At 46.6% G+C, this 27,095-nt stretch overlaps 1 protein-coding gene across 2 annotated transcripts in view; it reads right to left on the minus strand.

Moving 5' to 3' along the window:
- PLCXD2 (phosphatidylinositol specific phospholipase C X domain containing 2) overlaps positions 1-27,095 on the minus strand; it is a 213,244-nt gene that overhangs the window by 42,606 nt on the left and 143,543 nt on the right. For both annotated transcript variants that reach the window (XR_013599890.1, XM_078657709.1), the window contains exon 2: positions 15,077-15,537. Coding sequence is in view for 1 of the 2 variants with exons in the window: in XM_078657709.1 (XP_078513835.1) it covers positions 15,077-15,537 (461 nt within the window). In the remaining variant the exon portion in view is untranslated. The remainder of the gene's footprint in view (positions 1-15,076; positions 15,538-27,095) is intronic.

The following is a 27,095-nucleotide window of genomic DNA, read 5'->3' on the forward strand; positions in this document are numbered from 1 at the left end:
CGGTGGATGCGAAGGGTGTGCTCAAGGGAGAGGGAGGTGGATCGCAGGTGTACGGAAGGTTGGCGAAAGTTGGCGCAGTGGTTGATGTAGGCTGGTCCTTCGTTGTGCAGAGATTTGTAAGTGTGGCTCAGCATGCTAAATTGACATCTATTCTGTATGGGGAGCCATTGGAGTTACTTGAGGTGAGGGGTGATTTGGTGAGGTCAAGGATGAGTTTGGCCACAGAGTTCAGTATGGATTGTAGTCTCTTCGGGAAGTTAGTGGGTATTTCTGTGTAGAGCGTGTTGCCGTAGTCCAGGCTGCTGGTGACTAGGGCTTGAGTGACAGTATGTCTGGTGTTGATGGGGAGTCATGTGAAGATTTTCCGGAGCATGAGAAGAGTGAGGAAGAAGGCCGATAGATCGTGTTGATATGAGTCTGCTGTCCAAGATGATGCTGTGATCACGAGCATGGTCCGGCAGAGTGGGGGAGGGTCCTAGTTCTGGGGGCCACCAGGAGTTGTTCCACGGGGAGGTGGTGTTGCCGAAGACCAGCCCTTCCATTTTGTCAGTGTTGAGTTTTGGGTAGTTGTTTTTCTTCCAGTCAGCGACACTTGTTATACACCTGTGAAAATTTGCTCTTGTGGTTGTGGGGTCTTCTGAGAACGAGAGGATGAGCTGGGTGCCATCTGCGCAGGATATGATATTAATTCAATAGTCTTTGACAATATTGGCCAAGGGGGTCATGTAGGTGTTGAACAGAGTCGGGCTGAGGGTCAAGCCTTGAGAAATGACACGGATGATGTTCTTGACTTCTGAGGTGAATGGTGATAGTCGAACTCTCTGGGTTCTTCTGGTGAGTAAGGAGGCGATTCACTTGAGGGCTTCTCCTTGGATTCCGATGCGATGAAGACTTTTGATGAGGGTATTTTGGAACACAGTATTGAATACTACCGAGAGGTTGAGGAGGATCAGGGATGCCATTCCTGATGTTGTTGGTGGCAGCAATTAGGACGTCTTGGTGCTGAGGTTGGTGTGGAATCCGGATTGGGAGGTGTCCTAAAGGTGCTAGTTCTCCAGGTGTTCAGTGAGTTGGCCTTTGATGCCTTTTTCGGGAACTTTGGCGGGGAAGAGGAGCAGAGAGGGGATGGGAGTTTTTGAGTTCACTGTGGTCAGTGGACGGTTTCTTGAGAAGGGGTTTGACTTCTGCGTATTTCCATTCTTCGGGGAAGATAGCCATGGTAATAGAGGTGTTGAAGAGGGTGGCAAGTTCACTGCTGATCTTTTTGCACCCACTGTTGAAGAGGTGGTGAGGACAGGGGACCGTGAGGGCTCATGGGTGGATGGAATTCATGATTGCTGTGGTGTTCTAGTCCCAGGTGGTGAGTGTGCCATCGGTCTTGTTACAGTGGGAACAAGATGGCCATATAGGCCAGAAGGAGTGTGCTGGGGTTCAAAGTTCTGGTAGATGGTGGAGATCTTGTAGTGGAAGAAGTCTGCTAGGGTGTCACAAAGTTCCTGGGAAAGGGTGAAGTTATTTTTTTGTGGCTGAGGGGTTGGAGAACTCTCTGATGATGTTCAAGGGTTCTTGTGGTGTATCATCTGGACTATTTGGTGGATCTCTTGTGTTTGCTGGGCTCAATGATGACGACTCTCTCTGAGCAGTTGGTGATCCAGGCAGTGAAGTTCTTGACCGCTTGTTCTAGGTTGGGTGCGGTGTCAGGGTGAGAAATGTTGAGGGGGTCAGTCCACTGGCTCTCTTACACTTTTCTCCAGATACAGTGGGATCTGCTGGGTGGCTCTGGAGCAGTGCAGAGGTGTTAGGTGATGACTAAGTGGACTATGGCGTGGTCTGTAGAAGTGAGTTTGATAACATTACTGTACTTGACTCTGTCGCTGGACGTAAAGATGGGGTCAAGCATGTGTCCTGCGTTGTGTGTAGGGCTGGTGACTAGTTTGGTGAGGCCGATGTTCATGCTTTCGAAGAGGTTGGCGGTGTTGGTGTTGTTGAGGTCGTCGATGTGGAAATTGTGGTCACTGAGGAAGATGTAGTCGGAGTCAATGTTGAGCGGGACGATGAAGTTGGGAATGGCTTTGCAGAAGTTTGGGTGTTGTCCTGGAGGTCTATAAGCAAGGGTGCCCAAGAATGTGGATTTGCCATGTGTTTGGGGTTTACTGTCACTTACTGTCACTTCAACCACCAGTATCGGCTGGAGTAGAGAGGCCACCCAGTGATTTCACAAATTCCTGCCTAGAGAAAAGAATGATACCAGCCCATAAGAATTTCGGAGCATAAAGAAAATGGTCACCCAATCACACTGAATTCCAGCGCATGGTGTCTTTATGTTATCTTATGAAATTTGTAAAGCACTCGATTACTCAACTGGCTTCTTGGCGCTAGAAGAAGTGATCCCAGTGAAAGTGCAACCCTATAAAACAGGATCAGCAGGACCTAAAAAGCCAATTTTTCAGAGCCTTCCTAAAGGCCAACAGATTTGGCATTGATTTAATGGCAAGGGAAAGATTGTTCTAAACTTAAGAGGCTCCCACCACAAAGTCCCTACCAACCCAAAATGTACACCTAAATCTGGGAACTAATGCCAGCTTGGCCGAGATGGATCTCAGTGACCTAGAAGGCAGGTACCTTCGGAAGTTGTTAATGAAGAACTGAGGGACTAGAATGTGCAGAGCCTTGTACACAGAGCAGAGAGCCTTAAAGAGCACTCTCAGTCTGACCGGAAGTCAATGTAGCTTATTAATAGTGAAATCTGGAAATTTTAAATAAGATCCTGTTCGCCGCATTCTGAAGTGTTTGCAATTTATTTAACACCTGCTGGTGAGCATCTAGGTACAGGCTGTTCACGTAGTCAATTTTTAACATGAATAGGGAGGTGACTACTGTTTTCTGCAGGTTGCTGGGAATATATGGGAGAATATTTTTTATTAATCTCAGGGTGTAAAAAGCAGCAGATATAACAGCTTTAGCCTGATCCATTAGTGAGAGTGAATCATTAATGATTACACCCAGGTTTTTGACTTTCCTGGCTGGCACAGGCAGAAAACCCAGCTCAGCAGGCCACCATTCCAGAGACCAAAAGGAAGGCAAAGGCCCAAAAAAGAGTACCTCGTCTTTCCGGAATTCAGTTTCAGACCGTTCTTGGCCATCCACAAACTGACAGCCTGCATGCAGTTGCGAAAGTTAGAACCATCTGCTACTGCTGCACTATCTAAGGAGACGAAAATCTGCGTGTCATCAGCATAGGAAGTAAGGGAGAAGAAAACAAGTTACTTACCTGTAACTTTGGTTCCCCAGTATTGGTAACTTTCATAGATTCCCATGCTTTGTATCATTCCCCGTCGTCGGACTGGGAGTCTCGGTAATAAAAAATATCATAGTAGTAGGTACAAAAGAGAAAGAAAAGGCCTAGGCCTCATTCCCTTTTGTAACATATCAGCCTCTTTTTGTAAAAGAGACCAAACTCTAGGCGACAGCCAATCAGAAGAGCCTCACCCTTAGAACCTTCCTGAAGGAACCTCAGAGCCTCAGATTTTCGTAGCCGTAGTGTGCTAGACACCATAGTTGCTGAAGGCTGAGCTTTCCCCGGGGAGGTGGGTGGGCGCATGGGAATCTATGAAAGTTACCAATACTGGGGAACTTGTTTTCTTGCCCCAGTATTGGAACTTTCATAGATTCCCATGCTTTGTATCAGAATAGCAAGCAGTAAGCATCATAAACACATTTTGTAAAGCAGTATATCATAACATTAGCCAGAAAATTACAAAATGTGTCACCCATGGAAGGTGGGATAGAAAGGAAAGCTCACCCATCACTTGAAGAGGTTTCTCAGGACAGCCTGGCCCACAGCCGCATCATCCTGCTGCAATGACTCTAAGCAATAATGCTTAGTGAACGTGTGCACGCTGCTCCAGGTAGCAGCTCTGCAGATGTCCTTGATATGTACCCCCGCAAAGAGGGCCGTAGAAGAAGCCACTGATCTCGTCGAGTGAGCACGGATCTTGCCCACTAGAGGTTTTCCTGCTAACTTGTGGCAATGCAGAATGGCACTTGAAATCCATCTCGAGATCCCCTGTTTAGACAGAGGGAGACCTTTGTTTGGACCGCCGAAAGCAATGAACAATTGTGAAGATTTTCTAAAGTCTTTGGTGCGGTCCATGTAGAACTTCAGACAGCGTTGCAAATCCAGAGTATGCAATGTCTTTTCTGCTGGAGTGACTGGGTTCGGAAAAAATGTCTTTAGAATGACCGGCTCATTTAGGTGAAAGTCCGTGGGGACCTTAGGAATGAACCTTGGGTTCGTCCTTAAGATGGTAGTGTTCTTTTTGAACTGCAAAAACGGTTCTTGGATAGTCAAGGCTTGCAACTCCCCCACTCGCCTCGCTGATGTGAGGGCCAAGAGTAAAGCTAACTTCCATGATAAGAATTTTAGGTCTGAGCGGTGAATCGGCTCAAAAGGTCCCTTCATTAGTTGAGCCAGGACTAAGTTCAGATGCCATGCTGGAGGAGGAGATCGCACTGGCGGATAGACCCTGAGCAGGCCTTTGAGGAATTGTTTGACAATTCTTGCAGACCACAACGAAGGACCAGAATCAGATCTTCTGAATCTCGAAATCGCCGCTAAATGAACCTTGATAGTAGAATGGGACAGATTAGACTTAGCTAGCGAGAGTAGGTAAGGTAGGAGCTGATGAGGTTTTGACGTGAAAGGATTAATCTTTTCCTTCTTGCACCAGATACAGAACCTTTTCCACTTTAGTCTGTATGTTTTGTTTGTGGACGGAGCACTTGCCTGAGAGAGGATGTCTTTGACCTCATTGGAAAGAGGAACATTCATGTATTCTCGCTGGTCAGGAGCCATGCAGTCAGGTGCAACGATCTCGGGTCTGGATGCCAAACTTGTCCTTCGGACATTGCAAGGAGATCCGGAACGTCCTGCAGCTTTATCGGAGGTACTAGCGATAGCAGATGGAGCTCGGTGTACCAGAATTGTCTTGGCCATGCCGGGGCTATAAGGATGAGCTTGCATGGTTCCGTCCTCATCTTCCTGAGGAGACGAGGAAGCAGGGGAATCGGTGGAAATGCATAGAGAAACCTCCCCGTCCAGGCTATCGACAGGGCATTGCCCAATGAGCCTTGGTGATGGAACCTGCTGGCGTAGGCTAGGCACTTTTTGTTGGCCGGCGTGGCAAAAAGGTCCACCTCTGGTGTGCCCCATTTTTGAAAGAGTAGATCTATCACTTGTTGTTTCAGCTCCCACTCGTGACTGACTGAGGCGAGCCTGCTCAGCCTGTCTGCGCCCTCGTTGAGCACTCCTGGTAAGTGCTCTGCCTTTAGAGAAATTCCGTGAAGAATAGTCCATTCCAGAATCTGTTGAGCCTCTCGCGACAAGGGGAGTGACCTCGTCCCTCCTTCCTTGTTCACATAATGCATAGCCGTGGTGTTGTCCGTCCTGACTAGCACCTGTGAACCCTGGAGACGCGGAAGAAAGGCTTGAAGGGCTAGCCTGATCGCTCTCAGCTCCAACAGGTTGATGTGTAGCTTTTGGTCGCTTGGAGACCAATGGCCGCTGACTTGCAGGTCCTGCATCAACGCTCCCCATCCCTCCAATGACGCATCCGTCGTCAGTATGTGAGGTGATGGAACGCTTGCGAAGGATAGACCTTGGCATAAGTTCTGTGGATTCGACCACCAAAGCACTGCCTCCTTCATCTCTCGAGTGACCATTACTTTGTCGTCGAACGATCCCTGCACTTGCTGCCACTGGAGGTCCAGTTGCTCCTGCAGGGGGCGCATCCGTAGCCTGCAGTGCGGGATCAGGGGTATACAAGATGACATCACCAACAACAGCGACTTGTAGCTGCGGACAGAAAGACACTTTTTTCTTTGAAGGCTTCCTGCTAATCTTTGCAGTTTCTGTACCCTTTCTCGAGTAGGAAATGCCTTTGAGAGCCGCGAATCCAACAGCGCTCCCAAGAACCGTGCTGTCCGTGACGGCAGCAGCGTGGATTTCTCCATGTTCAAGGTGAGACCCAGATTTTGGAACAGAGTGGTGCAAGCCTGCACCGCGTCCTGCGCTAATGCTCTGGTCGGGGCCTTTAGTAACCAATCGTCCAGGTAAGGGAAGACCTGGAAGTGGTGTTTGCGCAGAAATGCTGCTACAGGTGCCAGCACCTTCGTAAAAATCCTTGGAGCAGAGCGAAGGCCGAACGGCAAGACTCTGAACTGAAAATGGCTCTTGGCTACTGTGAAGCGTAGGAACCTTCTGTGCGCTGGGTGAATCGGGATATGGAAGTACGCATCCTCCAGATCGAGTGTGGCCATATAATCCCCCGGGTTGACCATTTTCAAAACGTCCTGTAGGGATACCATCCTGAAGGATAAGGAGATGAGATAGGCATTTAGCTCCCTGAGGTCCAGGATGGGACGCCACTTCTCCTGCGTTTTCCTCACCAGGAAGAACCTGGAATAGAAACCGTGGCCCTGTTGATTGGAGGGGACCGGCTCTATCGCTCCTTTGCGGAGCATTTGTTGTACTTCTCGTCGCAGGAGATGCAGATGTTTGGAAGGGATGGCTGATGGGGATCTGGGTGGAGGGACTTCCGTAAACTCCAAAGTATGTCCCCGTCTGATGATATTGAGCACCCAACGGTCCGATGTAATTTGGGACCAGTTCAGAAGGAATTTTGACACCCTGCCTCCAACTGATGATCTCTCGGAGGAGGGAGCAGTAGGCAGAGCCAGCAGGCCGCTATTGGCGTTTGGACGAGTCTCGTCCACGGGCAGTTTGCTTGCCTTTGTTGTAAGGCCGTGAATAACCAGAGGACTGGCCCTGTCTTTGTTGGTATGACTGGCGATTCGGCTGGTACCCAGAGGTGTTGGAAGAATAGCGCTGTTGTTGGTATGCGCCTCTATAGGTGCCACCTCTGCCTCTTGTGCCCCTAAAAGGAGTTTTGCGGTACTGGAGTGTTCCCAGCGATCTAGCTAATTCCGTGTCCTTCTTGATGTCTTGCAGCGTTTCGTCGATCAATTTGCCGAAGAGTGCCTCGCCATCAAAAGGTAGATCAAGAACCTTGGTTTGGATTTCTGGCCGAAACCAAGTCGCTTTTAGCCACCCTTGGCGTCTTAGTACTGCTGCTCCTGCCAAAGCCCTAAAGGACGTTGTGGCAATGTCCATGGCACAATCTATTATCTCCATGGAGACCGCTTCACCTTCTTGCAAGGTTTTCTTGGCTTCCAGCCCGCTTTCCGGTGGAAGCTGATCCAAGTAGGGAGCTATATCGCACCATAACTGGCGATCATATCGCCCCAATATTGCCAAAGCATTGGCAGCGCGAACCAGAAGGCTAGCAATGGATGAAAATCTCTTGCCTGTGTTATCCATCCGTCGTCCATCCTTGTCAGGAGGTGCTGTCAAGGGAGCAGAAGGGTTCCGTGACTTCCTTTGCGCCGCTTGGGAGATGACAGAGTCCGGTTTGGGATGACCTGTCAGGGCAGCCGGTGCATCATCCGGCGCTTTATACTTTTTATCAAGGCGCGGTAGCACAGGGACCACCGTCGCTGGGTTTTTCATGGATTTCAAACCCTCCTTCCATAGATGTTCCACAATCGGAATGGACCTCGTAGTCTTGCGGAGAGTGTCTTTAAAATCATACAAGAAACAGTCTGTGGTTTCCGCAGGCAATACCAACTTAAATCGGCCGGCTGCACGTTCCATCAGTTGGTGAAAACTGCCAATGTCAACAGGAGGAGAGTCACCTAGGTCCTGGTGGGGCGACGCTGGATCCGGGATGATGTAGTCATTGTATTCATCCCCTTCCTGATCCGAGTCCTGATTATCACCGGATGACGCATCCGTATCATTATCATGATCCTCATCCGGATCCTCCGCTGTTCCAGACGCAGTCTGGGGCACTGGCCGCTGTGGTCGAGGAGGAGTCTGCACTGGATGGGCCTGAGGGACACTTGAAGAGTGGTCCTTCACTGGTGTTGACGGAGTAGACCTCCTCGGCGCTGGACGCTCGGCCTTGGACTTATAGTCTTGCAACATCTTGTGCAGGTCATGCAGGAAGGACGTCGGTACTGAAACCATGCCTTGTGATTCACAGTCCATTAAGTGGTCTGTTTGTGGGTAGTCACCTCCACCTTGTTCATATGCCCCCTCTGAGTCCGTGTCTTGACTTTTAATGAGAAGCTGAGATGGGCTATTTGCATACTCAAAGCTATCCTGACCGTCTCCCTCAGAGTAGTCCTGGTCTAGCAACGTCGTTGGGGGTAATGAGGTCACCCTCCTTGGGGACGTCATTTCAGGCGTGATCCTTGTGAGAGAGATTGTTACCCTCCTCTCTGCAGCCAGTATCGTTGGTTGGGCCGTCGACGCTGGTGAAATCCTCGTCGACGAGATAGGAATAGTAGATGTCGTCGTCGACGCCACCGACGACGAGCCCGCCGTCGATGTAGAAATTGTTGTCGTCGTCGAAGCACTCGTCGACGACATGACCGTCGTCGAAATCGTCGACGACGTCGTCGTCGGTAATGCCGTCGTCGACACTGTCGTCGACGACGATGGTTTCTTCGTCGACGATGTCTTCGCCGTCGTCGACGATGCCGTCGGCATACTTCCCGTCGACGCCGCCGTCGTCGAGGTCTTCTTAACCGACGACGAAGCCTTCGTCGTCGACGTTCCCGTCGACGAGCCCGTCGACGGGACCAATTGGATCTTGGTTTTCATTGTTGTCGTCGACGGAGCCACCGTCGACAAAGTCTTCGTCGTAGAGGACTTGGAACTCCTCTCTGAAGAGTGTGAAGAGGGTCTTTTGAAAGCTGGGTCTGTCTTCTCACCCTTAGGAGGCGAAACCAGTTCTGCCTTGCCCGACCCACTGCGGTGGGGGGAACCTCCTGAACCCCGGCCATCAGACTCCCTGGGGGTCTTCTTTGAAGCCTTAGAGGGGCGCCCAACAGAGGAAGATGGGGAACCTCTACCCCTTTTCACTGACCTTTTAGAGGAAGCACAAGACGCAGATTCCTCCTCATCACTGGAAACTCCATGTTTCCTTTCCTTCTGCTTCTGCAACCATGTAAGTAGCCTTCCAGCACGATCTCTCAAGGTCTTGGTGGAGAGAGTGCGACAAATCTTACATTCCTCTGCCCTGTGATCTGGATACAGGCAGTAGATGCAATCCTTGTGTTTGTCTTCCACAAACAGCCTTTTCTTCCCACAGGTGGAACAGGGCTTGAAAAGGGCTTTTTTCTTCTCAACCTCAGACATTTTGAAGAAGAAGAGTGTCCTGAAGAAAAACTGAAGAAAATCCTGAAGAAATATCTGTAGAAATGGGTTTAAAAGAGTAGAAATAGAGCAGAGCTCAATGGAGACTCCCTAGCACAACGTGCGGTAGAAAATCTGAGGCTCTGAGGTTCCTTCAGGAAGGTTCTAAGGGTGAGGCTCTTCTGATTGGCTGTCGCCTAGAGTTTGGTCTCTTTTACAAAAAGAGGCTGATATGTTACAAAAGGGAATGAGGCCTAGGCCTTTTCTTTCTCTTTTGTACCTACTACTATGATATTTTTTATTACCGAGACTCCCAGTCCGACGACGGGGAATGATACAAAGCATGGGAATCTATGAAAGTTCCAATACTGGGGCAAGCCGAAGGATCTGATAAGGTCTGCCAATATAAACATACATATTAAGAAGTGTGGGCATTATAGCTGACCCCTGAGGTACACCACAAGGCAGAAATAATTTCTTGGAAGAAAAATCTCCTAGACGAACCGATTGAACACGTCTTTTAGGAAAGAGTCCAGCCGCTTCCAAGCCTCAGACGTCACCCCTATGCTGCTCATCCTATCCATCAGCAGCCTGTGTTTTACCATATTGAAGGCTGCGGACAGGTCGAGCAGGATCATAGCCGCCCTGCCACCATTGTCGAGAGAACTCCAGATTTCTTCCATGGCCTTTAAAGAGCAGATCCAGTACAGTGACCAGCCCTGAAACCGAACTAGGTGGAATCCAGCAAAATATTGACCTGTACATATTTGACCAATTGCTCATTCATGATCTTTTCAATCAGCTTGGCGAGAAGTGGCAGGCATGAGATGGCAGAATATATCCCACTCACTTACATCTGAATAATGCTTTCCTGCCATCCGTCCAGATGTCCACGAACCTTAACTCATAAGAAATAACTAACATTTCAATAGAAAGCCAGTATTCTGATTATTTGGGGTATCCACTTATACCCCTTTCCCATCATCAGGGGCTGGAAGCATCTGGCAATGAAATGCAAATATCTTGGTCTTTATTCCAGGGAATATCTTAGTCAATTTCTTCTGGGTTTCTGCATTGATTCCTCACCATTTATCCCCACTCTTCCTCTAGCACTTTAGACCCAGCATAAACCGTGTTATATTGTAAACTGAAATCACTGGCCAATCAGGATGGGGAAGATAGTATTTCCATAAAAGAACAAGTTCATGTCAGAGCATTCATACGTGTCCATGGGTAGGACGGAATAGTAATAAAATGCGAATTAAAAAAATATTTAAATTAAAATTTATAGTCTTGCTCCCCAAGACATTGCCTGAGTAGAGGAAGCTCCCACTGACAAGGGAGCTTAATTTAACGAGGGCAGAATTCTCCCAATCCGACAGATAGGTGCCTAAAGAATGAATAAATGAATGAAACAACATTTGTAAAGCCCATGGCTACCCAGAGGCATCCCAACGCTGAGCAGTGCAGCTAAAACTACTTCATGATTATTTGGGGAAGCGCCATGTTTCCAGAGTCTTACGGAAGGCCAGATGACTGGGTTCCTTTCGTATCTGAAGAGGGAAGGAGTTCCAGAGTTTGGCAGCATTATAAGAGAAGAGCCAACCACCACTTCTAGCCCTCTTTATTCTGGGAATCGAAGCCAGGTGGAGCTCGTCTGAGCGCAGCGGTCTGTTAGATCGATAGGGCTGGACCAGAGAGGATATGATGGCTGGTCCTTTCCCACTGATCAACTTGTGGGTAATACACAAGGCCTTAAAAAAAGACTCTCTCCTGGACTGGGAGCCAATGGAGAGACTTCAAGGCTGGTTTAGCCGAATGCCACCTCGGGATCCCCAGCAGAATCCTTGCGGCACAATTCTGCACAGTTTGAAGTTTTGCCAAGACTGAACATGGGGCGCCCAAATAAAGGGCGTTTCAGTAGTCCAGGCGCGACAAAATAATCACCTGGATCATAAGCTTTCTTGCTGAAAATGGTAGCAGAGGGAGCACTTTGCGGAGCATTTTTAGCATACCAAAGCAAGACGACACAACCTCCCTGGCTTGGGTTTTGAAGCTGAGGTCTGAGTCAAGCCAGAAACCTAAGCTCTTTATCTCTGGCTTAGGGGTGGGCACAGGGTCCATGCACACTGGCCACATAGTGTCAGCCTCAAAAAGAGAGGGATTGCTGAGGAGCATAAGCTCGGTCTTATTACCGTTCAATTTGAGGTGAGATTGTTTCATCCATCTTGTTACATCTTCGAGGCAAGGTCGGAGACGGATGGAGGCTTTGTCAGCATGGTTCAGAGCGACAACCAATTGGGTGTCGTCTGCATAAGTGACAATATGCACCCCAAAAGGAAGAAAGATGTTGGCAAGAGGGGTCATATATGCATTAAAAAAGAGACAACCCATGCAGGACCCCACAGTGAAGAGGCAGTGGGTCTGAGATAGCCTCTCCCTCAAAGACTGGAAGGATCTATCCTCCAGGAATAATTGCAGCCAGGTCAGAGCAGCTCCCGACACACCCAGGCTTCTGAGTCGTTCGACCAGGATACGGTGGGTAACCATATCAAAGGCTGCACTAATGTCTAACAGAATCACAGCCAAAGAGCCTCCTGCGTAGATGATTCTCCTGGAGTCTTTGACGACTGCTAGTAGGGCCGTTACTGTTCCTTGACCCGAGGGAAAGCCCGTTTGAGAGGAATGCAGAAGATTAGAAGCCTCTAGGTGTCTTGATAGCACTGAGTTGACATGCTTCTCCGCAATTTTGCTGATCCCTGGAAGGAGTGAGATGGGCTGGTAATTACCAAGGCAATCAGGGTCGAGGCTAGGTTTTTTCAATAGGGGTTTCACCATAGATTTTTTCCATAGCGGAGGGACCACGCCGGCAGATAGTGAGGATTTAATCAGGTCCAAAATAGAAGGACTAACTGATTCAGCCACAAATTTCAAGATTTTGGGTGGGGCCGGGTCACTGGGTGAACCACTTTTTACGAGTGCCGAGGTTATCTGGAGAGTATCATCATTAATTAGGGGGAAAGCTTCCAGTGGTTGTTCTCAACTCCAAGAACTAACAACCTCTGGATGGGGACCAGTATAATAGTCCGTCGAGGTAAAGGCACAACATAATGTTTGAATCTTGTTATAAAAGTACTCAGCAAGTTCGATGCAACGGCGATCTGTTGCTTCAAGAGAATCAAGGGGAGTGGGGGCTTTCTGGAATTTCTTCACGATGCGAAATGTTTTACGAGGGTAGTTGGCTGCCAGGGAGATTTTTTCCTCGTAATAGCAGGATTGAGCCTTTTTAATTTCTATCTTGTAAGCTTTAATGGCCTCCCTGTAGTCCTTTTTCTTACTTGGGGAAAACTTTTTTCTCCACGTTTTCTCAGTTTTTTTGCATTTCTGCTTGAGTTCTCGAAGTTTGGGGGTGTACCAGGCCGTTCTTTTGGATCCAACACGCGCCTGGGTGGTCTTCTTTGGGAGGACCTGGTCTAGTGTCTCCTCAATCCAGTTATTAAATCGTGTGTTGGCTAGTATGGGGTCGGGGTGTGAGGATGGCTTAGACTTTTCTAGCGCAGAGACCCACTTCTCTAAAGAATGTTTCGACCATCTCTGTGTTGTAATTTGAGTTTGCCGGGTCAGAGGGGTGACTTGGGAGGGGGACCAACAGAAGGAAATCAAGGAATGGTCCGACCAAGGAATGGGAATTGGTTCCTGACAGAGTAACTCCTCTACAGAGGTGTCCTTTTCTGTGTGTTGCAGGAGAAACTCTATGTATGAGTTGGAGAGCTGCAAGATCATGGGAGGGCTCAGTTGCGGAAGTTGAAGTAGAATCCTCGAAATGAATGTTAAAATCGCCTAGAAGAATAGAATTCGAGGCAGTGCTTGCTAATTCTGCAACTATTTCTGGTAATGATTTATGAAATTGACCCATGGGTCCGGGGGTTCGATAAACTAAAATACCGGAGAGGGAGAGTGTGGGTGAGAATCCTATTGAGAAATGGAGGTTCTCACAGTCAAGCAAAGGGATCTCGCAGGTTCGGCAAATGAGGTGATTTTTATAGATGGTAGCAATCCCTTCTCCTTTGCCTGAATTCCTGTCCAGCCTTTGCAAAGCATAGTCAGAAGGGAGAGTTTGGACGATGTCGGGGTCAGAGCCCGCGTTCGTCCAAGTCTCAGTGAGGAATAAAACATCGGAGCTTTCGTCCATTAAAAGCATAAACAGCTCTGTAGCGTGTTTAGGCAAGGACCTGCAGTTAGGCAGTAGCAATATAATTTGTTGGATGTACGTCATGACAACGCGGGCTTTTACACCTCGCTGCCATTACGACGCATCCATTACAACGCAAGTCGTTACAACGACTTGCACTGTAGGCACTGGATTTTGGAATAGTATGATTTACTATTCCAACTCCCGCCTACGCAACAGTAGGGAAGGTGTTGGAATAGTAAATCTACTATTCCTTAGTATCTAGCGCCATCCAGTGCAAGTCGTTGTAACGACTTGCATTGTGATGGCAGCGTCGTAATGGCAGCGCGGTGTAAAGCCCGCGTTGTCATGGCTGTCTCCCAATTTGTTTAACCGACGGGTGAGCGGAGGGAGAGGTAAGTAAGTGTGACCAGAGCTTTAATGTGCAGTGCTCACAACTGGAGACTAGGCTACTAGGGCTAATAAAGGGGTTTCAGTTCGGTCTATAGACTGAGTTTAGCTATTTTAATTGCTCCGCACTATAGGTGTATCTATCTGGGTTGGGGGGAGCAGAGGTGTCTGGCCCCTGGTTCCAATTGGGTAATCCTCTATCTAGTATTTCAAATATTCCTCCTCTTTTGACATAAAACCAAAAAGGCATGTCATTAAAACAGTGTATTGGTATCAAACCTATGCACCACAGGTAAGATTTCAATTCCTCCACAGCATTAACATATGGAATATCAATCTAAGTTTAGCAGTTGTGCTCTATAGTGTACTTGTACTGTTCAGACGTCCTAAATAAAACTGTGAAGTCACATTACCCTCTTTCATTTACTCCTAATTAGTGTAAAGTGCTTTAAGTGTGCAAAAAAAGTATTGCAAATGTTTGTGAATATTAAACTTTGTGGATATTCACCACTTGTGTGTTGTCTACATCCACAACACTCCCATGTGAAAACGTATTTTCCCAATTCCTTCTTCATATATGCATTTTGCACCCTTCACTATTGATGAAGAATGCGGGGAGGTAATTTATAACATGTCACAAATATCCCTAGGAGTTCTGCATCTTTGCATGCACATTTAAGAATGACTAATTAAAATATGATGTGCGTTACTGCATGCAACTAAGAGTCAAGAAAATATATTTAAAATAAGTTAAAGGTAACATCTGTCCTCTCTTCCAGGTACAGTTACGTTATCTGGAGTCCAATAAAGAACCGTACCACACCTTTGCTTATTAAGTGCTGTTTTTGTAAAAAAAAAAAAAAAACAGGTGTTACTTTTACGCAATTTAATGGTATTCTATTTTCTGAGCACAGAAGGATGAAAAGCTGGTCTGGCCTTGCTTTGAACTAGTGACATGCACAGCTTGGCATATCTCTGCACAAGTGCTGAACTCGAAGGAGCCATTCTGCAGAAAAAAAAGTTCACACTGCAAATACATCTAAGGAGGTTTTACACTTTACTGTTGTAGTAAGCATCTGATACATTATAAGGCAAGTATGATTCTTAAGAGTGGGTTATTTATGTCAACATACTGCTGTAAGTAAACTGTCGCATTTATGACACACCTTCTTATTATAATTAGCAACCTCTTGCTTTCCCATCCGTGTATACATTTACCTCTTTAATGTACGTACCTGATAGTTCCTTTCCCATGCATATTCGAGTGTCACATTTTCTACACAGGCTATTTCACAAAGTTTTGCTCCAAATATTTCTTGCAGCATACTGATGAGGTGTGCATGATGTTCATAGTTCATTGCATAAAAATGGTTAAAATCCAAAAACACTACTTCTTTTTTGTGATGGACTAGGAATTTGTTCATTTCCAGTAATCCTTCCCACACCTTGATCCCAAACAACCCGTGGATAAAATAAACCTCATGCCCTGGTTCGCCTGGTTTGGAAGACACACGTAGATCAAAGTACCGTATTCCTGATTCAAGTTGTTCCTTGAAGGTCAAGCTTTGAGTGACAGACCATTTTTTCATCAATTTCTTCACCAAAGAAATTCTCGCTAACCGTTTAATTGACATGGCTTGGTCAGGTCCAACAGGAGACTTTTCATCCACCCAAAAGCTGAAAGAATCATGTGAACCTGGAAAAAGAAAACAAAAAATGATCAGTATAATGGAAAGGGAGGCTCTTCTCAATGTATCATGACTTATGATGAAAGGAAAGTCTATGAATTGCTTTGATCTTTTACCCTGGTTATTCTTAAACATTCCACCTCACAATCCAAATTTTATAATCAACATAATTGGAAATCGCATCCAGATGCAATTCAAAAGAAAAGATGATGTTCTATCTGGTGAAATGTACCTCTGAGAGAACATGAGATAATAAAAGAAAGGCATCTGCATTAAATATTTTCATTAGAGCGGGTGGAGCAACCCACCCTTCCTTGAGATGCAGATACTAGGTATACTAGCACTGTCTCTCTTTCCTAGCTGACCCAAGTGTTCCAGGGCATTTTGTAGGTGTCTCTTTGGCCTATACAGCAGGTGAATGTGGAGAATGTTGGTTCTGTCGGGTACAGAATTGATTCTCGATTTACTAAATAATAACCAATCAAGAACAAAAAACAGTACTCAAACTTTTAAGTAATAATCAAAGAAAATGAAAGAGAATAAAAGACAAAGAACATGAATGAAACAACACACCAAAATCAAATCAATCAAAGTCTACGTGTAGCTGTGACAAGCTGAATGCTATTTATTTCAGCTTCCTCTCCAGGCGCATGCTTTCATTTCCAGAGCAGCGTCAGAGAGCTACAGAACTATTCTGCCCCATTGATGCGATTTATCACCATCAAGGACCTTTCTTTGAGTTCAACCCACAGTGGACCAAACCCTGAAGACCTTTCTTTCATGAATTTCGGCTGTCCCTTGTATCGCCTTGTCCTGAGGAATACCCTCCGTCCCTATTATTCAATCACGCACCTTATTGGGTCAAAACGTCGATGTGCTTGTGATAGTCCAGACCCTACTCTCTCCGAGGCACGTGAAATGGAAATTATAAATCCCAAGCGGCACGGAGCTTTATGTACCTAGCGATGGAGGTCCTTTGAATGACCAGTTCTAACAGTTCGTACAGCACTGTATATATCTTGTTCACATTTAGCACTTTTTTGCACTTTTTTTCACCATATCACTTGCGCCGTTGGAACAAATTATATGTTCATGAACTTTGACGTTTTATCCCTAAATGTAGACTTTGATTAATTTGATTTTGCTGTGTTATTTGATTCATGTTCTTTGTCTTTTATTCGCTTTCATTTTCTTTGATTATTACTTAAAAGTTTGAGTACTGTTTTTTTAATCTTGATTGGAAGTGTGGCTCAATGGTTAGAGCGGCAGACCCTGATGCAGAAGTCTGGCCCGGAACCAGCGTTCAATTCCCATTTCGGCAGGTCTTGGGCTCAATTTCCTCGGACCTGATAATTCTCGCATCGGTGCCTATTCTAATCATAAGCCCCACTTTGCAACTCTGGGCAATAGCTTGCCTAATCTCCACTGTGAGAAGTTGGCCTGGTATATGATGCTCACTAGTTCTAGTGATCACCTTGTACCATGCCAAGCAACCCTTATGATGATTGGTTGTAAGTCAACCTTATAGACCAGCTATCCTAGTAGCGTGGACAAAGCAGTCTTAGGCTAAACTCTGTAAAGGCATGTGAAGCAAGCTGTTTTACTATACACAATCCCCTTGAATACCAAATGAAAGGACACCACACAGATATATATTGTGTATATATATATTTATTTACTACAAAATATCCCCTATACTCTTTATGAGCACAGAAGCAAATGCGTTAAAACAAAACACAGTTTAAATACACAAAAGTTGCACAATATGGATGAGCCCTAGGGGCCACTTAAACCATATACTAAAATAGTGGTATAAGAACCACCAATGGGAAAGGAAGGAGGCCTAGGGCCTGGGGAATCGCTGGAGCTGTTCGGGACTAGCAGTGATGAAGTTGGGAAAGGCCCGCGGGACTCGGGTGCAGTGCTTAAAGTGCACGCATGCACCAATGTTAAGTCAATGGTGCGTAAAAGTTACAAAGTTAGTGTTTAAGGAACCTTCCGATGGACCTAGAAGGACAAAACTTTAGAGCTAGACACTAGAGGTGTGTACCAGTGTAGGAACACCGGCGTTGCTGAGTTACCTCACCCACAGGAAGCGGGTGCACAGGTGCCAAGTCGTGTCGGGTTTCGTCACGCAGGTCGATGGTGCCTGGAGATGAAGATGCTGCAGGCGGGTCGTCGAGGAGAGTTCCGGTGGATCCAAGGATGGATCTGAAGATGTGAAGACCTGAAAGCAAGGGGACAATGTTCAAAGTCACTAGCCAGTGACTACCGTGGAACCAGGATGGAACCAGGCGATGTCGGGTGCAAACAGGTGAAGAGGTGCAGCTTGTCTCCACAGCCACGTGGACACGAAGAGGTCAAGGACGTCCAGGAGTCGATCACAAGCTGTCCCACAAAGGCTCTAGCTAATGGCGGTGTCGGCAACTTGATTGGAGCAAACAGGCCTTGGCTAATGCAAGCCACGCAGGAAGTGGAAGAAGCTTATTACTCGGACCAGCAAGGTCAGAGCGGGTGCTCCTTTTCAGGGGAGCAAGGGCCAGTCTGGAGCAACCAGACCAGGAGTGTAGTTTGTAGATTTTGTCGCCAAGATGGCCGCTAGCCACGTGGCAAGTGGCCGGGATGGCGCGTCGAGTGGCAAAGTGCAAAAGGGCACCACGCAGATCGTGGAGATGCTGGGGGGCTTATCTTCGATGCAAATGCTGCTCGGTGGTGGGGCTTCTCAAACCCCAAAGCACAGCATCGAGGGTGCCTTGGGTGCTGCGCAGTCAGCTTCTCAGGGGTCTTTCAAGATGGCCGGTCCCACGTCTCTTGGTGCCTCCACGGGTCTCTTCTTTTCAGGGACTGTGGATCGGGCTCTGAGATGTCTGGGAGTCTGGGTCTTGTCAGGCTCTGGGCTCGGGCTCCGGCGGGAGGTGGCGGCAAAGCAGATGTCGAGTTGCTGGTTGGTGCCTGTATTCACAGGGTGGTCACTCCTTGGCCACAGGGGGGAGATTCTCTTCAGTCTTCTGTGCAGCAGAATGTCAAAGTCCAGTTTTCTTCTTAGTTTCAAGTCGAGTTCAGGATGATCTGAAGTCTTGGGACACAGCTCCTACTCTTATTCCAAATCTAGGGGCCGGATTACCTGCTAGGTCCCTCCTCTGTGTGGGACCAGGAAGGGGGTTGGTTACACCCCCTTTCCTTTGTCCAGCTTTGCGCCAAGACTGGGGCTGGAGAGCCCCAGCACCGGTTTGAACTGGCATATGCACAGGGACACCTTGTGTGCCCCAGGCATGTCTGATTCTATTCAGCCCTGTCCTACCCAATACACAAAATCCTGTCTGGGGTGGTGCTAACACCTCCCAAGGCAGGAAACCCTTTGTCCAAGCCTCCCTCGCTGGAAGGACTCCCAGCAGCAGGAGGTCAGACTTGTGTCTGTGGTGGCAGCATCCATTTTGTGATGCTGAGGCTCACGTTTAACTTTAACCGGGGTTCAGGTTAGGTACATGTCGTGTCCCTCTAGAAGGGTGGAATGCTACCCCCGTCGCCAGAACTGGCGAGGGGGTAGTATTCCAATTCGTATGACACCTTACTCGACATGTTTTGATAAAGCCAAACCAAAGATAGCATTTAACCGCGAGGTTCATAATGCACTTGAGTATATGGTATGGCAGTATCATAGAACAGCTAAAGGACTTGGTTCCGAAAGCTGTAGACAGGCTCAGCTCATGCCAGAGCACCATCTCACATATTTCCAAGCACTCTGCCTCCAGGATTGAAGAGGCCTTCCATAGGAGTGGCTGATAGGAACATATGTGTCCATTTTAGGTTAGATATAGGCATACTATACCTAAGTAAGGGGTGATTACACCGACTTACCCCAGCTGAGTGATCAGCCAGTTGTGTCAAATATGGAGGCCAGGCCAGGGGTGGCACAATACGTGCTGCAGCCCCTGGTAGGCCTTGGAAGCACCTATGCCCTGGGCACCTGGGGTACACTGTTACAGGGGCCAATAAGGTGAACCAGTTCCAATTGTGTATGTACCTAAGGTACATGGAGTCCATTTTAAGGAGAGAGCAATTAGCCTGGGGCCCTGAATAGCAGGATCCCAGGCCAACTAATTAAAAAACCAGCTAAACACTAGGCAAAAAGTTTGGGGGTAACCATAGTCAGATATCCACCTTCCTACATCCACAACGGCCCCAACAAATCTAGGATTCCTGGCTTCACCTTGGGGGTGCCCAGGAATGGGCACTTCACAGGGAAAGGCCAGGAAGGGTTCCTCAGCGGTATTCGTACAAGCGCCGAGAGGCCTCCGGGTAGTCGTGCGCTATACAAGTACCTCTACATTTATTATTTAGTAAACAGAGAATCAATTCTGTACCCGACAGAACCAACATTCTCTACATTCCTGTACACCCAGGTTCTGAGGGGCACTGGGTCACCCCATTATACTAGATGTATATAGCAGGTGAGTCAGTGGCTCTACATTTAATGCTTAGGATGATGTCAAATTAGCCCGCAGATCACACTGTGAGCAGTATCTCCTCTGTGTTATCATTTCAGTATGGGATGGAGAGTATGCAAGATGCCTCTGTAGCTCGTTTGCTGAGGAAGATGAAAACCAAATGAGACAATGGACACTCTGCAACGAAGGCAATAAAAAGGACAACAATGGAGCAAGGAATGGGGTGGAAGAGTGGCAAATGGAGTGCTGTATTCGTCTAACTAACTCGCCATCAACATGCCTCCTGGTTGCACAGTCACTGGTGTCATGAGAAAGAGTTGAGGGGACTTGCATCAGGAAGCCATGGCGCAAGGCAAAGATCATCCAGGTATCTCTTTCGACCTAAAGGTGTACCCCAAGTGAAAGTTTTCTACCATTGCCAGCTGGCAATGCTAAGAGTCTGACCATAAGAATTACCCGTTTCTACAGTTCTCCGCAAAAAAGACAAAAACAAGAAGTGTTCTCTAGATTCCTCGCATGGTGATAGGCATTGTTGGTGTGCCCCAGTGTCACTGAAGGAAGCTACAAAAAAGCAACAGAGAGGGAGCAATGAGTATGAACGCCACACCTTAGGCTAAATGTGATAAGACTCTGGGTGAGACAAAATGTGCCAATATTAATAAAAAGTGACAGCTAGGTAAATGCAAGGCAAAATCAGTGACAGTATCTGGGGCACAAAATGACACAAGTAGAGACAGGGAAAAAGCAGGGCCTTGACACAAAAGCATCAAAACTCAAGGGAACAACCTCAACCTTTTTTAAGTTTCAAAACTCTGTGGCTTGTAGATCATCCAATTAGAACAAAGATAATCAAAATGGAAAACACTGTGCACGCAGCAAAACGGAGAACAATATGATTGGAAAAATTATTAAAAAGTACATACCTGTAGGAACAAGACGTTGTCTAATTAAACAAAGTTTATTTCTACATCTAAATAATAGGAAGTGAGGGTTAATATTGCATTATGCCCTCCAGCAGAGGCTCTGGGTCAGCTAACCCAGAACAGGCACAATAACATCAGAGTTATTTGATGACGTAGGCAGAGAAGTTACACTGAAAGCAGTGGCTAAGAACAATGACTTTATTTGCTATCCTAAAAGGGTTCTCCTGTTCCCTGATGTAAGCAAGCAGACTTAGGCTGGTTCTCAATGGATCCTTGGGGGCAGGAAGGATCTGTGTTTGGCTGTGGTAATTGTTTATCCAACTAAGAGATGACTGACATACAAACTGAAACAGGGTTGGATTGGGATCACAATTTGGCATGGGCACTAACGAAAAAAGTGGCCCACGTTCATGGGGCGTGGCCCACATTCGTGGGGCATGGCCCACATTTGCAGGGCGTGCCCCCCATTCATGGGGCGTGGCCCACATTTGCGGGGCATGGCCCACCTTCGCGGGCCTGCCCTTTCATGAAACACACAATGAATGTAAGTGGGAGTATATTGAGCTTGGGAAGGACACAGTGTCAAGGGGCAATGTCATACAAGCTGAGCACCTGAAAAACAGTGAGGTCCTTTTCTATTACCAGATTATTCCCCAGCCCTCCAGCGCAGGAGCACCTGAAAATCAGCGAGGCCCCTTTCTATTACAAAATTATTCCCCACCCCTCCAGCGCAGGAGCACCTGAAAATCAGCGAGGCCCTTTTCTCTTAAAATATTATTCCCCAGACCTCCAGGGCAGAAGCACCTGAAAAGCAGTGAGGCCCCTTTCTATTACCAAAATATTCCCCAGCCCTCCAGTGCAGAAGCAACTGGAAAACAGCAAGGCCCCTTTCTGTTACCAAAGTATTCCTCAGCCCTCCAGCGCAGGAGCACCTGAAAAGCAGCGAGACCCCTTTTTTTACAAAATTATTCCTCAGCCCTCCAGCACAAAAGCACCTATAAAACAGTGAGGCCCCTTTCTATTACCAAATTATTCCCCAGCCCTCCAGGGCAGGATCACCTGAAAAATAGCAAGGCCCCTTTCTATTACCAAATTATTCCCCTGTCCTCCAGCGCAGGAGTATCTGAAACCAGCGAGGCCCCTTTCTATTTCCAAATTATTCCCCTGTCCTCCAGCGCAGGAGTATCTGAAACCAGCGAGGCCCCTTTCTATTACCAAATTATTCCCCAGCCCCCCAGCGCAGGAGCACCTGAAAAGCAGGGAGGCCCCTTTCTATTACCAAATTATTCCTCAGCCCTCCAGCGCAGGAGCACCTGAAAAACAGTGAGGCCCCTTTCCATTACAAAATTATTCCCCAGCCCTCCAGCGCAGGAGCATCTGAAAAACAGCGAGGCCCCTTTGCATTACCAAATTATTCCCCAGCCCTCCAGCGCAGGAGCACCTGAAAAACAGCGAAGCCCCTTTCCATTACAAAATTATTCCCCACCCCTCCAGCGCAGGAGCACCTGAAAATCAGCGTGGCTCTTTTCTCTTAAACTATTATTTCCCAGCCCTCCAGGGCAGAAGCACCTGAAAAGCAGTGAGTCCCCTTTCTATTACAAAATTATTCCTCAGCCCTCCAGCGCGGAATCACCTGAAAAACAGCGAGGCCCGTTTCTAATTCAAAATGATTCCTCAGCCCTCCAGTGCAAGAGCACCTGAAAAGCAGTGAGGCCCCTTTCTATTACAAAATTATTCCTCAGCCTTCCACCACAGGAGCTCCTCAAAAACAGCGAGGCCCCTTTCTATTACCAAATTATTCCCCAGCCCTCCAGCGCAGGAGCACCTGTAAAACAGCAAGGCCCCTATCTATTACTAAATTTTTCCCCAGCTCTCCAGCACAGGAGCACCTGAAAACAGTTAGGCCCCTTTCCATTACCAAATTATTCCCCAGCCCTCTAGTGCAGGATCACCTGAAAAACAGCAAGGCCCCTTTCCATTACAAAATTATTCCCCAGCCCTCCAGCGCAGAAGCACCTGAAAAACAGCGAGGCCCCTTTCTATTACCAAATTATTCTCCACCCCTCCAGCGCAGGAGCACCTGAACAACAGTGAGGCCCCAGCTATTTGTAAATTACTCAGCCCTTCATTGCCTCAGGACAATGGCCTGGCAGGAGAGGGGATAACGTAAAAAAACACAGCTGCCATCCATGGGAGTGGGGGAGGCTAGAGTGAAGATGGTGCCAGTTCCCAACATCACCAGGCCCCCACAGCGAGACCCATTCTTCTTCGCCTACTATGCCCTGAATGAGAAGGGCTGTGGGCGAGGTGTTAACGCAAACACTGCTTCAGGTCTGCCTGGGCCCCAGGGGGACTGAGGTGAAAATGGCTCAATGGCCTGAGGAACACATGGCCCTCGGGAGGCCGATTCTTGCACACAGTCACCCCTCCCCAGCCCATGGTCAGCGAGATTGCTTTGCAGGGCGGGGGTGAAGGAGAGGCCACAGCTGATCATCGCTGAATGGCCACACAGCGAGGCTGCTTTCCTTTCCCTGTCCAGTGCTCCCTGTGGACTAGGAAAGGGGAAGCAAATGGCCCACAGAGGGCACTGAGACACCGGCCCTTCGGCCAATGCCCGAGTGCCCACCGTACCAATCCATCCCTGAATGGAAAGCACCTATTTTTTTGCAGGTTCATGGGGCGCAGTTGTTGCTGAAGGACATCAAAAGAGCCCAGACCACAGAGGGAAGGAAAAAAAAACGTTGGCAACGGTAACTGCATTGGGACACTTGGAGCCACACAATAACCCCCAATTCTGGAATTCTATTCCACTATGCATCAGGACAAATCTTCCATATGTTACCTTCAAGAAGGAACCTTAAACATGTAGTTCTACTCTTTCAACGTCATTTTCAGCAGCAAATTGCGACAGAATGCGTCCATCCTAATGGATATGATGATTATTTTGTAGTAGAAAACATAAAGGCAAAGAAAATGCAGACTTATTTGATTAAATGCAATACCCCCACTACAGCAGCTCTTTGAATCTGAGGACTCTGTTCTTACTCCTGCATTTTTGTCCTTTCAGCGCTCAGAGAAGGAAAAAACAAATACAGAACAAAAGGTTTTCCCCATTTTCTTAAAAAGAGGGGCTAAACAAACTGAACATTTTGTAACAGAGGAACCAAAAGCTGAACATTCTTCATCAGAAGAAAGTGAAATCAAAACTAAAAGTGAATTTGTCTGCAGGAAGAAGAAGGAGAAAAGAGAAACAAAGGAAAAACATCGAAGGATAAATAAAAGAAAGAGCAAAACAACTATGATTTGACCCCAATCTAATTTTAAATGTGTCTCTGAGTTCTGACTCATATGTTGCAAACAGGGAAGAAGGTCAAGTTGAAACTATCTCAAGGGGACCTTGATCACTATTATTGAATACTAGTGCCCCAATCTCGACTTCAGAAGGAGTTAGTACACCCGTTCTAAGCTCTACATCAGGGGCACAGTGTAACCTGAACCCAATACTGCACTGTTTGCCTCCTCTTTAGGTAGTAATGTTATCTATAATCCTATTGGAACTGTGCCAGGGGTACTTTGCCAAGTCAGTCATTTACCTTCTGTACATTTTTCTCTAGATTTTTCTTTTATCTTCGATCATGAGCAGTATATGAATATATCTTTTCTATTGAGCTGTTTAGCTGAAATTCCTGACCTCCAAATGATCCAGAGTAGTGATCTCACTCTGGTTCAAGTTAAAAACCTAGCAATTATGGGGGAGCTAGATTCTAAGGTGATTTGATATCTGATAATGTCAAATAGTGATAAACTACAATGCTAATGTATTGATGTTCTTGTACCCAAAGAGGAGATAGCCTCTAAAAAAGAAATTTATAACCAGCAGACTGCCGCCCATTCAGATCTCTCCCCACAAGGCTTGTCTCATCTGGAGAAAGAAAGTATACTGCAGGTCTCCCTCGGCAAGGGGTAAGGAGAGTTTCCCTCCTTGTGGAGAAAAAGAATAATCAAGCACTGTCTGTAGATGAGGAAGATAAGAAATGTAGTTGGGTAGCAGATGCTCTTAAAACGAATAGATTCTTGGGTCTAAGACACAAAACCTCTTCCTAGCAAGGTTCTTAAATTGATCTCTTGGAATGCAGCCGGCTTAAGCACGAATAAAAACAAATTGTTATTCTTGAAAGAACAGAATGCTGACACAATTTGCATACAAGAGTCTGGGATCATAAAGAACTGGTCCATTGAAGATTATATTGTGCTGAGCCATCCTGCCCTCCTAGTGAACAGATGACATCCGAAAGGAGGTATTGCTATATTGCTCAGAACAAGTTTTAGATGGATATATAAAGTTATCCCCATGCCTCTAACTTAACTCAGGTAATTAAGCTAGATCATAAGGAAGAACATGATAATTTACACTCTCTGCGGTTTGTAAATGCGTATATACCTCTTGATGCATATAACTCTCATTTATTAAAAAAAAAATGATCTCCACTATTATGGAAAGTGAAGATTGTAGGCATCTAATGCTGATTGGTGATTTGAGCGCCAACATTTCTAGCCACAGTATAAGGTTATTTGCTAATGCCTCAAACAAATGAACCGTCAAACATTCCCCCTGTTCAGTGTCAGACTGATAAAAGAGGCACACTATTACTTGAAGGCCTGAGAAACTGATGACGCTGGGATTCCCACCTAGATTTTCACCTTACCACTCCGAGGAATCCCCAGGTCGACGGGTCTCTTTAGTCTGCTTGTGTGAAGGAAGTTCTTTAAATTCAATACTCTTTTGACAGATTCTCAAAATCAATACATTTTAATCTGAAGGACCACTGACTCCGAAGAAAAGTTGAAAAATGTATTACAAAGCCAAAAATAACTGGACATACAAGCACCTCAGCAAGAGGTTCAAGAAATAAACTGGCACTAATACAAACATAATCCTAAGAAAGAGTCTCAGACGACTCAGAATAAAAAGCAAAGTTAATTCGAGAAGCATTAGACATGCAATGACTGTGCCCACTGGAAAACTCGACTGCATCTTTTCCAATGGAGAAGAAAAGATTAGTCTATTCCTACAATAATTCTAAAGTGACATCCCTACATAACATACCTCCCAGGCAAGAGCAAAAGTTGTCAGCTGTGAAGGCTCCCTAAGAAGCACATTCACTTTTCCAGGTAAGTATCCCAAACTACCGAGCTCGTTCTAAGATGCTCCTTAGTTTCTCCTGCCTAGTCCAAACTAAGACCCATGTCTAACTGCAAATCCAATTGGACTGCCTTAGACAGGAACCAGTCTAAACCCAACTGACCCTAACCCTAGTTTCACTAAGACCGAACTAACTCTCCACCCTCGGGGCACTTTCCCTAATAAAAAATCCCAAAAACAATGGGTACGTCCATGACGCTCCACCTTCAGCAGGTACAGCCTCTCGTACTTTTACAGTATCGAACCTTCTTCTTCCAAAAACCGTTGCTGTGTCCTTGGATCCCAGGCACCTTCTCCGCCAAATGTTGCAAGTGCACATGCCAGTGCAGTCCCTTCGTTTCCACTCCTACCAATATAACTTCTAAACAATGACTCATTCTACCTAACGAGCTACATGGCCTTGCACCTGCAAAAGAAATGCATGCAAACGAATCCATCTGCACGCCCTAAGTTACAATTCGAATTAAACTGCAAACATAAGCTTCTTTCCCAAGGTATATTTTCAACTCGACATTTCTAGTCATGCCAAGAAAACCACGGTTAGGCCTCTTCTAGCATTTCTATGTCTCAGTCCTTTACTCTTTTAAATGAATTTCTAATACGACAACATAAGCATTTAATTCATCAATCCTAACATTACATCTTATGTTAGCAAACATCATTCTCATGTTAAAACATTGAGATTCTCATTAAGGAGCCTAGACATGCAACTTTAATATGGCACGTTTAGTCTCAATGCACATTTTACACACAGAGAAATGAATCCTAAGTTACTTAAGGCATTATTCTCTCAACTAAGCACTACATTAATCAATAAATGATGTAAGCATAATTTCAAATATTGCACTGATCCCCGGCCTAATTCTATTTTATAAAATCGCACTATAACATGGCCCTCTAAATATGCGGGTGCTGACTACGGACGGTTATGATGAACCCCTACAATTTTCAAACAACATGGCGCTCTATCAGTCCCCCACGTTGATGACCTG

This window comes from Lissotriton helveticus, chromosome 8, assembly GCF_964261635.1.
Source record: "Lissotriton helveticus chromosome 8, aLisHel1.1, whole genome shotgun sequence".
Classification (NCBI taxonomy): domain Eukaryota; kingdom Metazoa; phylum Chordata; class Amphibia; order Caudata; family Salamandridae; genus Lissotriton; species Lissotriton helveticus.